Source organism: Convolutriloba macropyga, chromosome 3, assembly GCF_964194025.1.
Source record: "Convolutriloba macropyga chromosome 3, txConMacr16.3, whole genome shotgun sequence".
Taxonomy (NCBI): Eukaryota; Metazoa; Xenacoelomorpha; order Acoela; family Convolutidae; genus Convolutriloba; species Convolutriloba macropyga.
Window position 1 is genome coordinate 13019193 of NC_134470.1, and position 16343 is coordinate 13035535.

General features: G+C 37.0%; 2 protein-coding genes across 3 annotated transcripts; both read left to right on the forward strand.

Moving 5' to 3' along the window:
- The first annotated feature begins 1125 nt into the window (after positions 1 to 1125).
- LOC142335956 (28S rRNA (uridine-N(3))-methyltransferase-like) lies at positions 1126 to 2410 on the forward strand. Its single transcript, XM_075384372.1, has one exon. It carries the CDS (start codon positions 1158 to 1160, stop codon positions 2211 to 2213), a length of 1056 nt encoding a protein of 351 aa, XP_075240487.1. The 5' UTR covers positions 1126 to 1157; the 3' UTR covers positions 2214 to 2410.
- A 153-nt stretch (positions 2411 to 2563) lies between these two features.
- On the forward strand, positions 2564 to 14820 carry LOC142335954 (sorting nexin-14-like). 2 transcript variants are annotated; one of them, XM_075384371.1, is made up of 2 exons: positions 2564 to 2855; positions 12195 to 14820. In XM_075384371.1, the coding sequence occupies exons 1-2, from the start codon at positions 2675 to 2677 to the stop codon at positions 14771 to 14773; spliced, it is 2760 nt and encodes a 919-aa protein (XP_075240486.1). In that variant the 5' UTR covers positions 2564 to 2674; the 3' UTR covers positions 14774 to 14820. The 2 variants fall into 2 exon arrangements, 1 of the variants encoding a protein (XP_075240486.1); XR_012758882.1 differs by lacking the exon at positions 12195 to 14820 and adding an exon at positions 9330 to 9480 and having other exon boundaries at positions 2719 to 2855.
- Positions 14821 to 16343: the final 1523 nt, after the last annotated feature.

Below are 16343 nucleotides of genomic sequence, written 5' to 3' on the forward strand. Positions count from 1 at the left end.
AAAAAACTGCTGGCACTGATGAAAACGCGCGACTAGACACATTGAAGCGAATGGCCTATGGGGGTCCAGGTTCAGCCGTTATTTCTTCGACGTGAAGATCTTTAACCCACTCGCCAAGTCATGCCCGAAAAACTCCGTAGAAGTGTATAAATATGAGTCGTTGAAGTGCCTCAAGTATGAGCAACGAATACTTGACGTCGAAGAATAACTTCGTTCCGCTCGTGTTTTGCTGCATGGGGGAGCAGGACCGTCCGCATCGCGCACTATAAAACAGCTAGCTAGCAAAATTGCCGAAAAGACAAACGAATCATACTCGGACTCAATGACGTACATACGCACGAGATTTGCTCTTCCGCGCAGCGCTATCATATGCCTCAGAGGGTGCCATTGATTCAGTCGGCCGACCGACATTGATAGTTCTCGCAGTGCCATAGTGCGGGAGGGCAGACTAGATTCATAACAAATCAACTTATATAGAAATTCAATTCTCATGACAGAGCTCTAAAAAGAGTTATAGTGCCTTGTCTTTAAAATTATATACAATGCAGTGATGTCTAAGTTTATATATAAATTTATTTCTCATGACGCAGCTCTAAAAGAGCTATAGTGCCTTGTCTTCAAAATTATATTTGATACAGTGATGTCTCATAGTAGGGGATCACTGCTCATCCATTGGATTGTCCTACGCGACTGAAGAGCAAACCACTTTTATTACTGACTGGGAAGAACAAAGATGAATAGGAAAAAGAATAAAAATTTAGTAAAATTTTAGGGTCTTTCCCATTATAGCCCCCCCCCCCCCAATCATGGTAAATATACCGTAATGTGGGGGCTATATTTTCATGGGGGGCTATAATGGGAAAGACCCAAATTTTAAGCTGATAATGAATGTAAAGTTCGAAAACGTTCGAGTTTCAGAGTACCTCAAATCTATACTATTCTATTCTGCTTTCTTTTCAATTTTCTTTCGTCTTCTATGATCGTAGTAGCTAAAGTTTTAATGAATATTACCAAACGGTTGTTTATGCGTGCTCCCAAGTTGTTCAACGTCAGCTCGGATAACGTCTCGATGGCAGTCACAACTGTGTGGTGATATTCATTAATCGTTAAAGATTTATGCTGAGATTTGCAGATATCAAATAAACTTTCAGAAAGCGATGAAAAGAAAAGCCATATACGAAAATTCTGATGATGATGCAATTGCAGAAGCAATAGAAAATGCCGCAGAGCCTGTCTCTCTTAGCAAAGAGGATCTGGTTCGGGCTGAATTTGTGACAGAGCCAGAGGCCAATATGCACAAGAAGAAGCTAACACCACAGAAAAGTGTCAAGCTCACGAAAAGTGTAGAACGCACGAAGAAAGCAAAGATATCTGTGGCTATACCTGGGTCTATTCTAAACAACGTTTCTACTCTGAAGTTGAAAACACTATTGGCAGGACAAATCGCGCGATTCTGTGCGATTTTTAAAGTTTCAGAAATTATAATTTTTGATGATTACGATGCTGGGAGTGGTAATGTTGGAGCAACTACAGAATCATGCAAATTGATGAAGAAATTATTAGAGTTTCAAATAATACCTCAGTACATGCGAAAGTTTTTGTTTGGTCAAGATGAAGATTTAATGTTTGCAAGCCTTTTGCACCCGTTGTGTACGCCGCATCATATGCGATATAGTGACGTCTCTGAGTACCGCGATGGCATTACGCTTCCTAAGCGCACAGATGACGGTTTCTCATTAGCAAACTGTGGAATTGAAGACGAAGTAATTCTTGATCGCAAGTTGAAACCTGATATATGTGTTACTGTGAAGTTTACAGGAAAAGATTATTCATGCGGTCAAGTGGTCTGCCGGAAAGAACCTTTTAAAAAGGGTATTTATTGGGGTTATGAAGTAACAATTGCGGAATCGCTGACAGACTTATTGCAAATTGAGACTAAAGATAAATATGATTTAGTTATCGGTACGTCAGACAAAGGCCAATCATTGCAAGACGTTAATATTTGCAACAAAGAAAGAGTTTTGGTACTTGTTGGAGGTGTGCAAGGATTAGAACGTGCATTAGCCAATGACGGAGAGAGAACGAAATCTATATCTGATTGCGTCGATTTCTATTTGAATTGCTGTCCTGGTCAAGGAAGCAGAACTATAAGAACAGAGGAAGCACTGCCAATAATTTTCTCAAGTCTCAACGAGAAACTTCAGTATATGTGAAAAGGTTTTTTCGAGAGAATTTGATGTACGGCTTACTTTCTGCTTGATTAGCTGATCTTGAAGCGTATAAGCTCAAGTGGATTTGTTATACTGATTTGAAGACCAAATATGGTGGCGAATAAAAGTAATTGTGTTGAATGAACCATGAGTTCTGCTTCTGTTCATTGCATTTCGTTCATTGATATTTTTAATGATGATTGTGTTTTGAAGTTAATAAAATAAGCGAGACTTTAAAATGCTTTACGCAAAATGTCGCTCTGATCTAAGCCAGGTTTCTAATCATTTGAAATAATATTGATAATTAAGTGCTTAGTAGTAGCTTTAAAGTGGATGTCAGGTAATCAAAAAGCTTGCAAAATCCCAAGTTCTGATATCTGTTTCAGTTTTGAGATGGGATTGCAACAAAAGTGGTAGTGAAATGTGGTCGTGCTGTTGATGAAGATGTTTGAACCCTTGAAATTATGTTGAACAGGCTTAAAGCTCGCATTTGGTTGTTCCCACCTTTGTTAGTTTTAGTATTATGCTCGCCACTATGGTATGTTGCGCTGCTGCCATTCACACTTCTGGTGGCCAATATCATAGCCAACATTCTCTACCTGTGCATATCAAATAACAAGACTACAGATGCTGATATAATTCATGGTGAGTTAACTCTATTTGTCCAATGATTGTAGCTTTGCGCCTCAAAAATAAAGTTGCGAAGAGCACAATTATAAAATAAAGCTATTTGCCTGAGTTCCAAGTATAAAATCTTTAATTTTTTCGGTTTTCACAAGATTAATGAAAAATTAGAATATAGTTAGGAAGAGTTAGGCAATTGGAGCCGAGAGCGCTTGCGCCCAAAAGTGAGCTCATTGCTGGAATTATACTGGATTCTTAAAAGAATTATATAGAAATATATTATACTTTACTTAGAAGCCAGTTTTGCCGTTGGATTTCACAGGAGTACAAACCAATTGTCAACTGTCATTTTTGGTTAATAGCTGCGATAGCTGAGTGGAGCTATTAATTGCTCCCAAACAAAGCTTGTAGCAATTATATTTCTCATGTGGTCTTTTTATGCAATAGTAGTAGTAGTTATGGCTTTTGAGGTATCGCCTCAAGGGCGTTGTGTTCCAATCTGAATTTCTGAATACAGCTCTGAATGTAGCTAATCAAGTTTTTTTAGACAGTTTTTAGATTGACATGGGACTGAAGATTTATTCTAATTTCTTCCAACTATTACAGTTTGAGCACTTGCAAATGATCCGCCAGGTGCATTTATCATCGTAGTTGTATTTATTGGCGAAGAAACTCCAGTACAGATCGCTGATGGTCCTTTTGTTCATTTGACTTCGAAAATTACTTAAAAGTTTTTGTTGGCGATGTTATACAAAAATTTTGTTCAATGGAAATAATTTCCGTCGGACTTTCGGACTTTAACAGCCGGTTTTGTTTCAATATGTATTCTCCTCGACTATATTGTCTTGTTTTGCTGCCGCATGCTTTTTCGAATGTAATCGGAAGGTCATACTTTTGGGAATGTCGAATAATTGGGACTGTTTTGTGTGTCTACCGAATTTATTAGTGATAAAGAGTAGCAGGTCGTGCATCTCTACATAGAGACTTCTATTATTGGTTTAAAAGCCATTTAAAATCGTAACAGTGCAGGAAAATTGAAGCAGATAAGTTTTGAGTTTTCGCCTGAATAAAATTTCGGATGGTATAAGTTTCAGCTAAAAAGAGTTTATTCCACTCAACAGCGACGGCATGCGAGAACGAACGTGTGATCAATGCGTTGCCTAATTGGCAATCAGTGTAGCTGCTTCAGGTATGAAGTGTTCATTATTCGCTGAAGTTTTCTAAAAAATTTGGCAGACCATAATAAAGCGAATTACAGTAGTCAACACTTGATAACACTAAAACAGATAATGAAATGAATTCAAAGTTTGTGAAAACAAAGTTTGTGTTGTCGCAGAGTAAGTTGAAAATCAATATAGCAACCTAGAGCTTTTACCTCTTCATTGTAGTCACCATCTTCTGGCAGACGTAAAAGACCATGTTTAACAATTTTACATTTCCGAATAATCATATAATCACTCTTATCCATATTCAGTTTCAATTTTGCATTGCTGAACCAACGTTGAATCGAGGTCAGAATATTATCAAACATGCATTGACTGAGGGTCGAAACAATTACAAAAAACAAAGAATGGTATCATCTGCGTAGAAATGATAGTTTATTTCCAAATCTTTCAGCTGATCTTCTAAATTCAGCATGTAACAGGAAAAAAGTAAGGACCAAGAACCAACCCTTGTGGCACACCCGTCTTAACTTTAACATCACCAGAAAGACATCCATTTATGATAACTTGTTGCGAACGATTCGAAAGATAATTTTCAATAAACAGAAACAACACACAATGCAAACCAATCGTTTTCGCTAAAATCGCAATTGAAAACTGATGATTAATTATATCAAACGCTGCGGACAAGTCTAAACCAATATACATCACGGAACGCGACTCGTCCAGATAACAAAAAAGATCATAAAAGACTTTCAGTAAAGCCGCTTCCGTTGAATGCGAGCAACGGAAAGCAGTCTCTATACTTGTTCCTGAGATTATTAGATTTCAGATACAAATTAATTTGCTCTAAAACTACTCTTTCAACAACTTTTGACAGGAATTGTAGATTTGTCACAGGGCGATAACTCGACAACAATTCAGGATGAAGGTTAGACTTCTTTATGAGCGGCCTCACGACGCCTTGTTTGAATTGATTTGGAAAGTATCCTGTCTGGAGATTAAAATTAATTAATGCAATGAAGTAGTCCGGAGAATTCGTCAAAAGAATTTTGCATAACCTGGTTGGTATTTCGCCACTCGGTGCCGTACTGTTCAAAATTTTTGGTAAAAGTAATTTCAAATAGCTTAGTGTAAAAACCTTAATTGTCCAGGGTAGTTGTATGTGAATCATTCAATTTTAAACCATTCGTTAGATGTATTGAAACTAATACGGTTTCTATCTTTTTAACAAAAAACATTAAACGACTTTGCTAAGCATTCAGGCTCCCCTAGTGACTGCGGCAGGACATTATTTTTTCCTAAGAGTTGATGCAGCATAGAATACCTAACACTCTTATTTTTTACGAGCGACACATTTGTCGAGGTATTCACTTTTCTTTATTCGTAAACAACTCAAATTACTCCAAAACTGAATTAAAAAACCGGCTTTTGTCTTGGGAATTTCCATTCTTTCGATAAGCTTTCTCAAACATCTTCTCGATCTTTTCATGGTTCTCAGCTCACCATCAAAGAAAGGGCACGTATGATTTCGAACAAGTTTAGTTTTCAGAGGATGGTTCTTATCGACATAACTAACTTCGTTCATTAAAAGTGTTCCAAACATTTTCAGGATTATCTCTGTCGATCAGAGCAACGATATTTTCTGCAAACGCTTCCACGTCAAATTTTCGCCATTTTCTGCACGAGGCCTTCTTTATAGCTAAATTCTCGTGCTTTTGCAGAAGGTCAAAGTGCACAACTCCATGATCACAGCTTGTAATGAAATTTACAAGTGGTTCTGATACTTCAACCTCCTCGGATGTTATAACTTGGTCTAAAATTCCACCACTTTTGTGAGTAGGCACAGTAACTTGCTGTTGGAAACCAAATTCGTCCAAAAAAGAAAACTAATTTCTTGACGCATCATTTGATAGCAGCATAGAAATATTGTTATCACCTACAATATGTAATTTTTTCCACAACAGCTCTTTCTATCATAGAACACCGCTAATGCTCCGCCAATTCTTTCTTTTCTCTTTGCACTCAAGTAATAATAACCATTTGGGCAACACTGCTGGAGAAAACCCATCATTTGAGTTATCTTTGATCCAAGTTTCTGTTAAAACTATAAGGTTAAAGTCATTAGCTTCAATAAGATTTTTTATGTGCGAGGTCTTGTTGCGAACCGATCTTGCATTATGTAACCAAACTTTTACACGGTCACTGACAGATTTAAAATTAGATTGTCAGGTATCAAAGGAGGCCAGCCACTTCCTCGCTTTCTGATTCAAATAAAATCGTAAAAATGAAACATTTTCGGGCCAGAGATCGGGAGAATCAACTTGATCATTATCGAATTTGAAAACACAGTGAAAAGATTTCAAACGAGATTCGTTGCATATTTCACGAATACACAGTAGATCAACTCCCTTCTTCTTGCAATATTCTCTGATATCATCCGTAGAGACAGAGCTACTTAAACGACCAATGTACAGTTGCCATCTTTTCGTTGGCCTTTTAATTACGCTGGCTGTCGTCTGATGATTAATATTTGTGCCCGTTTTAAAAACTTTTGGTTTTCTGTCTTGGGACTCTCTGTCAGCAAACAAGTTTTCATTGCCTTCAGCTTTCCGTTTCTTTGAATTACGATCGCTAGCATTGCTGTCAGTCCGATGTCTAGCAGAAACTCTAAGATACGTGTAATGCGGTTTCTTCAGAGAATTTATCTCCAGCTTCAATGATTGAATTTCAGAAATCAGCGAATCTTCTTGTTTGTTTCCAGACAGATTTTTTAATACTGAATATTGAGTTGCTCTGTGCATCCGTTTAGATATTGATTTGTCATGGCTGTTAAATTAAATTCGGCAAAACCATAGCTCTCAAGTTTGGGATTTGCGTCTTGTAGGTCATTTTTAAAAATCAGAAAATTGTGGTCCTTGTGGTACTCCACTGGTAACTTCTACTTGATCTGAAATTTCGTGGTTTATTTTTGACAAACTGTTTTCTGGTTTCCAGGTACAATTTCAGGAGGCCTAAAATTTTTTTAACAACTTCCATTTTCATCAGCTTGTGTAGTAGCAAATCATGATAAAATTTATCGAACGCTTTCGCGAAATCTAGATAAAGTACGGTTAATTCAAGAACTTGTTTATCAACGTGTTTAGAAAGACTGAATCAAGGAAAAGCAAAAGTTGAATAACAGCTGATCTATTTTTCCGGAAACTGAATTGATTTTCGTGTAATTTTGTTTCGCAGACTTCGTAAAGTTCGTCAAAAATTTATTCCTCTAGCACTTGGAGATGCAGCATAGTAAACTAATTGACCGATAGCATTCATCGTCGGCTTTGTTTCCTTCTGTGAAAATTGGTGAAAGATGATTAATTTTCCATATTTCAGGATAAATACATTTGTTAACCATTGTTTGAAAAAAGAAGCCTTATTGTTTTTGACAGTGTTTTACTTCATTTTTTCACATATATGTTTCCAATGTTATCAGGTCCAGTAGATTTCTTGAATTCCAAAATTTTCAAGAATGGTTATGATTTCGTCTCCGTGATGGTAATTTTGTTTAGTTTTTGAAAAATATTTGACCTTCTCTGTCTAACTCCGTGGATGTGGACTGGTCTTGATATTTAACTGTTTGCGGAATTGCTGTCTTTTTGGCCAATTGATTTAGAATACTTTTGGATGCTTCTGAATTTTCGGCTTTTAAAAACATCGGCTTCGATCCCTCCTAGATCTGCATCCTGTTGTTTATTCAGCTATTTTTCTAAACGCTTGATTTTTAGTGTTCGATCGAGTTTTAGAATCTTCCATTTGCGTTTTTTGGAAGCTAATTTCTTCATGAGAAAAGAGGTTGATTTAGATACCCAAGGTGGACAACCATTTGTAAGGCAACATCCAGTTGTGAGTTGGCGACGTTTGAGACGTTTGTAACAAAATTTTCAGGTACTCTATTTTCGCACTCGTCAGTAGGAACTCATTTGACTCCAGTTGGCTTTTGAAAAATTGATATTGCCTGCAATTGTGATTTGACAATTTTGGTTTTCGTTTCTGGGGATTTTGCATAAATCATTAATGAGCCGTTTGAAATTTTCAATATCCCATTTATATGGACTGTTGTCAGGTGGATTATAGATATTACATAAAAGTGTGTGTTTTGGTTTTGTGTTAATTTTGACGATAACAATTTCATTTTTGCATTGGGTAAGATTATTTCTTCGTGCTTAATATGATCGTTAATAGCAACTAATGCGCCACCGTGTTTTGTCTTTAAATGTTCAGATTTTTTACAAATCTTCAATTTTTCGCTTGAAAAATTTTTCGTCTGACCATTTGTGTTCTCGTCCTCGAAAACAGTATAAGAAAGCCAAGCCCGGAGTGCATTAAGTTCTCTTAATCCACACACCGAAACTAATTTGGAGACCTAACTGTATGGTGTGAACGGAGGTTCTTGAGATATTGGCTGTAAAAATGGGGTCGAAGGAAGCTAGTACTTGCGAACCGGTGTCCGGAATGTTAGCTGACGTAAATTTTATCCGAAAACGTCAAAAATTTGAAAAGTAGAATTAATTGCTGAGATAACTGCTGTAAGCAAACTTGAGTGACGCGCAATCATCTAACTCTCCTAAGCGTGAAATTAATGCAGTTGGCCAAGCCTCGAATGCCATGCCTCAGCGGCCAATGAAGTTTGATCTATTTCAACCAAACAAATTATTACCAACGAAACTGTTATACGCGCAATAACTTTTCTGTGTTATCAAATTTTATTGGTTTTCGTCTCCTTTTCGTTTAATATTCCATTCGGCTAATATTCAGGCACCTTGCGAGCCATATTTGTTGTTCAAGTTCTGACACGGATAGTCATTTTCTTTAAACGAACTCTATCATGAATGCTCTTTTCAAGAATTACACCTAAACAACTATGTTGTATTTTCAAAAAGAAGTCGAATTGTTCGCTGAAAACATAAGTTGTGAAATTAGCTCTTATGAAAGCAGTGGAAACCCCAGTTTTTAAAACGCGCCCCCGCCGATCATTTGAGCGAACTTTGTCGGTTATGTTGATTATTTTGAGCTAGATGTAAAGTTGATGAAAGCTCAAAAGTTTGAAATTTTTTATGATCTCGTTTTTCTGTTTGTTTATTGTTCACTGATGGCTCTTGTACAAGAGAACATAACAAGAAAATTGAACTCTGACTTGTAGGGGGTCTACAAAGCTGCTATCTAGACAAAAAGGTTATTAAGCGCAATGCTATTTGATAATAAGTATTCGCACTGTACTGGTGTGTGGGTGATCATTGGTTTTAACGCCGAGTACTCGGAATTGAGGCAAATGAAGTGTCTTTTTTAGGCAGGAGCGGATGCCTTGAAGGGGATGATAGAAATCGTGAAAAGGCGATTGAATATTCGCGCAGTGGTGAAACCAAATTTGCAAACGTTGATAGTCAACTTTACATTCCTGTCAAAGTAGATAATGCCCTTACAACTCTGTTGGATGCAGTTTGCAAAATTACGATCGCTAGCATTGCTGTCAGTCCGATGTCTAGCAGAAACTCTAAGATACGTGTAATGCGGTTTCTTCAGAGAATTTATCTCCAGCTTCAATGATTGAATTTCAGAAATCAGCGAATCTTCTTGTTTGTTTCCAGACAGATTTTTTAATACTGAATATTGAGTTGCTCTGTGCATCCGTTTAGATATTGATTTGTCATGGCTGTTAAATTAAATTCGGCAAAACCATAGCTCTCAAGTTTGGGATTTGCGTCTTGTAGGTCATTTTTAAAAATCAGAAAATTGTGGTCCTTGTGGTACTCCACTGGTAACTTCTACTTGATCTGAAATTTCGTGGTTTATTTTTGACAAACTGTTTTCTGGTTTCCAGGTACAATTTCAGGAGGCCTAAAATTTTTTTAACAACTTCCATTTTCATCAGCTTGTGTAGTAGCAAATCATGATAAAATTTATCGAACGCTTTCGCGAAATCTAGATAAAGTACGGTTAATTCAAGAACTTGTTTATCAACGTGTTTAGAAAGACTGAATCAAGGAAAAGCAAAAGTTGAATAACAGCTGATCTATTTTTCCGGAAACTGAATTGATTTTCGTGTAATTTTGTTTCGCAGACTTCGTAAAGTTCGTCAAAAATTTATTCCTCTAGCACTTGGAGATGCAGCATAGTAAACTAATTGACCGATAGCATTCATCGTCGGCTTTGTTTCCTTCTGTGAAAATTGGTGAAAGATGATTAATTTTCCATATTTCAGGATAAATACATTTGTTAACCATTGTTTGAAAAAAGAAGCCTTATTGTTTTTGACAGTGTTTTACTTCATTTTTTCACATATATGTTTCCAATGTTATCAGGTCCATTAGATTTCTTGAATTCCAAAATTTTCAAGAATGGTTATGATTTCGTCTCCGTGATGGTAATTTTGTTTAGTTTTTGAAAAATATTTGACCTTCTCTGTCTAACTCCGTGGATGTGGACTGGTCTTGATATTTAACTGTTTGCGGAATTGCTGTCTTTTTGGCCAATTGATTTAGAATACTTTTGGATGCTTCTGAATTTTCGGCTTTTAAAAACATCGGCTTCGATCCCTCCTAGATCTGCATCCTGTTGTTTATTCAGCTATTTTTCTAAACGCTTGATTTTTAGTGTTCGATCGAGTTTTAGAATCTTCCATTTGCTTTTTTTGGAAGCTAATTTCTTCATGAGAAAAGAGGTTGATTTAGATACCCAAGGTGGACAACCATTTGTAAGGCAACATCCAGTTGTGAGTTGGCGACGTTTGAGACGTTTGTAACAAAATTTTCAGGTACTCTATTTTCGCACTCGTCAGTAGGAACTCATTTGACTCCAGTTGGCTTTTGAAAAATTGATATTGCCTGCAATTGTGATTTGACAATTTTGGTTTTCGTTTCTGGGGATTTTGCATAAATCATTAATGAGCCGTTTGAAATTTTCAATATCCCATTTATATGGACTGTTGTCAGGTGGATTATAGATATTACATAAAAGTGTGTGTTTTGGTTTTGTGTTAATTTTGACGATAACAATTTCATTTTTGCATTGGGTAAGATTATTTCTTCGTGCTTAATATGATCGTTAATAGCAACTAATGCGCCACCGTGTTTTGTCTTTAAATGTTCAGATTTTTTACAAATGTTCAATTTTTCGCTTGAAAAATTTTTCGTCTGACCATTTGTGTTCTCGTCCTCGAAAACAGTATAAGAAAGCCAAGCCCGGAGTGCATTAAGTTCTCTTAATCCACACACCGAAACTAATTTGGAGACCTAACTTTATGGTGTGAACGGAGGTTCTTGAGACTTTGGCTGTAAAAATGGGGTCGAAGGAAGCTAGTACTTGCGAACCGGTGTCCGGAATGTTAGCTGACGTAAATTTTATCCGAAAACGTCAAAAATGCGAAAAGTAGAATTAATTGCTGAGATAACTGCTGTAAGCAAACTTGAGTGACGCGCAATCATCTAACTCTCCTAAGCGTGAAATTAATGCAGTTGGCCAAGCCTCGAATGCCATGCCTCAGCGGCCAATGAAGTTTGATTATTTCAACCGAACAAATTATTACCAACGAAACTGTTATACGCGCAATAACTTTTCTGTGTTATCAGATTTTATTGGTTTTCGTCTCCTTTCCGTTTAATATTCCATTCGGCTAATATTCAGGCACCTTGCGAGCCATATTTGTTGTTCAAGTTCTGACACGGATAGTCATTTTCTTTAAACGAACTCTATCATGAATGCTCTTTTCAAGAATTACACTTAAACAACTATGTTGTATTTTCAAAAAGAAGTCGAATTGTTCGCTGAAAACATAAGTTGTGAAATTAGCTCATATAAAAGCAGTTGAAACCCCAGTTTTTAAAACCCGCCCCCGCCGATCATTTGAGCGAACTTTGTCGGTTATGTTGATTATTTTGAGCTAGATGTAAAGTTGATGAAAGCTCAAAAGTTTGAATTTTTTTATGATCTCGTTTCTCTGTTTGTTTATTGTTCACTGATGGCTCTTGTACAAGAGAACATAACAAGAAAATTGAACTCTGACTGGTAGGGGGTCTACAAAGCTGCTATCTAGACAAAAAGGTTATTAAGCGCAATGCTATTTGATTATAAGTATTCGCACTGTACTGGTGTGTGGGTGATCGTTGGTTTTAACGCCGAGTACTCGGAATTGAGGCAAATTAAGTGTCTTTTTTAGGCAGGAGCGGATGCCTTGAAGGGGTTGATAGAAATCGTGAAAAGGCGATTGAATATTCGCGCAGTGATGAAACCAAATTTGCAAACGTTGATAGTCAACTTTACATTCCTGTCAAAGTAGATAATGCCCTTACAACTCTGTTGGATGCAATTTGCAACCTAGTGCTCCAAAATGTCGGTCCAATCAATGGAGAAAATATTGAATTTGAGCTGGAACTGAAGCATTTGCTGCGAGAACTTTTGATGCGTATTGTGAACCGGATAAAAGAGGATGATTCGATGTTGGAGAGTTTTGCCAGAGATATATTTTCATGCACACTCATGCACTTTCACAACACGTATCCCTGGACTAATAGCAGCAATAATCTTGGAACAACTTCGAAACTCAGGTTTAATTCTGGTGATAGCGGAGTTTTTGACACAGTCACAAATCAGTCAACTATTTTGTGTAACTTGTACGAATCTGACAAACTTCATCCTGCAATGTGCAGCCGATCTTCCGAAATTGCCTACTTAAAGAAAGCCTTCTCGAAAATCTGCCAATTTGACTTTCCAGAAGACCTGAAGTGCTCTAAACTGGCCATAAACTTGATCACAGAGGCTTTTGTCTTGTACTGTATCCAGCTATCTGATCTGATTGCAGATCCAGACTCGATGAATTTGGTCATTGCTAAAATCTTGTCCGGTACAAGGACGGTGTTGTCATCTCAATCGCCTCAATCAGTGCCATTTTTATACAGATATTATAACCCCAATGCTTCCAAAACCTTGCCCAGTTTAGACATTACTGTGTTGTTAACGAGCGAGCCTCAGAAGGGCGTGGACGCACAGCAGATTATGAAAGATGGCTTACTTTGTTCTATTTTTATGAAGTTTCTTCACAAAGAGGACGCTGTTCAATACATTCAATGCCTGGGAGATTTGAGAGAAATTAAACAGGCCCGACATTTTGCATCGAGATCTTCATTTATGAAATTATCAGAAAAGTATTTCGATCGGAACAGTGTTGAAAGCATCAATTTGTCTCCTGGAGTTGTTTCGGAAATGCAGACTTTGCTAAGAGCTTTCGGAATTGTAGGCTGGGACCGCAAAGAAAAATTCGTTTTGCAGATTGAACGTGAGATATTCGTCGTCTTGAATGAGTGCTATATTAACAGGTTTAAGCAAACGCATGACTTCCTGATTCGCTATTACATTGATGATATGCAAAGTCGGGCTATGAGAGAGGCCTCGTTTTCCGAATCGGACGAGAGAGAAGGCAGCTCGGAGGTGAACCGAGGCTCCCTGGAATTGGATTACTATTATATCACAAGCATTCCCGAAGAGGAGAAATCAATAGAAGAGAGTTACACCACCAGCTCTACCAAAATTGACATCGATCTCAATTCGTTACGAGTAGAACTGGAAAATGATTTGACTGAAATTGATTCCGATATGCATTATTGCATACATGTGAGAAAAGTTGCTTTCAACCTCGATAATGAAGGTTTTCACTGGACCGTCTACAGGCGCTATGAGCACTTTGTAGTGCTTCATGATAAGCTAAAGTATCACTATTCCAAAGAACTCAACAAAGATTCGCGACTAGCTAAGCTACCTTCTAAGCCTACTTTGGTCATAACGTCGAAAGCCGCTTTAGAACAAGGGCGAAAAATGGTTCCCAACTTGGAATTGTATTTGCGATCTCTACTATGCGTTCCCAAGTTGAAACACTCGGCCATTTTGTATGATTTTCTCACGAAAGAATCACGCGAAGAATTTGAAGCACCGAAGCTTTTAGAGAAGCTTGCTTTGAAGAAAAATGGCTTCACTGATAATTTGAAAACGAGCATTGCTAAAAATGATTCGGGTAAATCTTTGGAAACAGGTTTCCTACCAAGGTATGTAACGAGCATGCAAGGAAAGCCCAGACCTAAGTCACAAACACCAATTGGAGTTCGCAAACTCTCAAATTCTGCTGGGAACGAGATCAAATCGCCATTGCATAACAATGCGTTACTTGATATCTATGCCGCCCGGGTGAAACGACCACCCGTGATATCTTCAGAGGGAAATGAAGAACAGTTTAATAAAACTTCGGGCATTCAAGAAAATTCTGGGAAAGAGGTAGACTTAAAAACGTACTTCGACTACCTCGTTTATTTTTCTATTTATATCTATTCTTTATCAGAGATCTATTTGAAACTCTTATCAGGTCCGGTCAAAACTTTGTTTTCAAGTTTCATAAACCGAGTGTGCTCCAAGTTTGTGCGTGAAAAAATCCAAGTTGGCTTACACGAAGAGTTCGTTGAACAATTCTTGGTATTTCTCACGTCAAACTTCAAGCCGAAAATTTCAACGCAAACAAGGAAAATAGTGCGATCTTCACAAGATAAGCTTCGACGAAAGAATCGAACGTTAAAACATATCAGAAAGGCTTTGAACCCTGTATTTGTTAACTTAGTTGTAGGAAAAGCGAGACATGAAGAGACTACAGATATTTTATTCAGAACTCTCCAGTACTCCAAACTGAATAAACATCTGTTTTACCAAATATTAGACAAAATTATTGACAGGTTGTATATCAATGAAAATTCTTGAACGTAGAGTAGCAAATTCAAATTTAAAATTTATTATTTAATAATCAATTACGTTTTCGAAGAACAGTAGTTAATGGTGCAATTTTTAAGGCGGCCTCACTTTGCTATAGGTTATCATTCAATACATGGCTAAGATGTAGTCTCATTTTAAAACACACTAATACTTCGATGAAATTTTCTTGTTACCTTTTTTTCTGAAGCCCCGAAACTCGGCAATAAAAAACTTGACTTGCAAGGTTTTGCAGTAAAAAAATATTGCCGGAGAAGAAGGACGCATTCGTGAAAGATCTGTCTATACTTGCGCTCTAAAAATATTACGAGAAAAGTGAAAAATAAAACCACCTTGTAAGCTTTCTGCTCACATGGTAGAACTAATCTATCTATGCTGGTTGCTGAAAAACTTTAGCTATAGCAGAATTATCTATCATTCTTTGCTCAGAAGTTGTCACTTTGATTAGTAAGTTTCACAGTGCGATTTAGAAATTCAAAAGAATCGAAGATTATCTATTTCGAAGACATCTCGAGCTAAGCGAGGCCGATGCTTGAAGAGGTCGGTTAAATTGACAACTAAATGTCCAGCTATTTACTTGGCGGTTACGCTTGGTTTCCGCATAGTTTTGCTAGTATTCGCTGCCGGTAATTACATAAACTCAACCCCGGTGCTCACTTTGTATTTTTTCCTTTTTGTTTTTTTCTTTTTTATTTCTACGTTTTCTTTTAAGATTTGGTTGTTGAGTAAATTTTCACCTTTGTATGTCACTATGCAGGTTCGGCTCATATCAGTAGAAACGTTTGTTGACTAAACTTAGATTTAAATTTAAAATTAATTATCGGTCAAATAGGTCAACCCCAACTTGATCAATTCAAAAGGTCACTTGAAAATCCATCGGGGGGTACAGCGGTTCTAAGCGCAAGACTAATATAAAGTTGGGTTGTAAAATGTTCACCGTTCCAACTTTCTTTTTCTGTACCGCCCGTTTCTATTTAATTCAATGACTGCTTAATAACTCAGGATGCAGAAATAAATGGAAAAGAAAGCTCCCAAGTGGGATTTTAGTGGGCTGATTTACCGCGAATTTTTGTTAATCAGTGCCCCTTCATTTACATGAGCTGTTTTTTGGCGCATTGCGATTTGCATTTTTACTTCTCATAGAATGTTGACATAATAGCTGGATGATCTGATCTACACATTTGGTGAAGACTAGTATAAAAACGCAGTCTTAAAAATGACAGAAATTAAGGTTATTTCAGCAAATGATCGTTGTTTACCGTTAGTTCCTGTTGACAAATAAAGCTCTACAATTCAATGTCATACCTTAAATGTTATCAGCTCTAAAATGTGTTGGGTCAGCTCTAAGACGTGTTAGGTTTGTTATGTTGCTCCAATTTCGAAAAATATTCATTTCCTAAGTCTATTTTTTACATGACTACAATTGCGTTCTACGGATTGTATCTGTTGGTATAATAAAGTAAGGTAGTTACTCATACTTTTCAGTTCTGCGTTCCAATGACTCGGCTTCTTTCAGTTATGAAAATCTTTTGAATTCTTCTTTCAAAGATACTTCTCATGA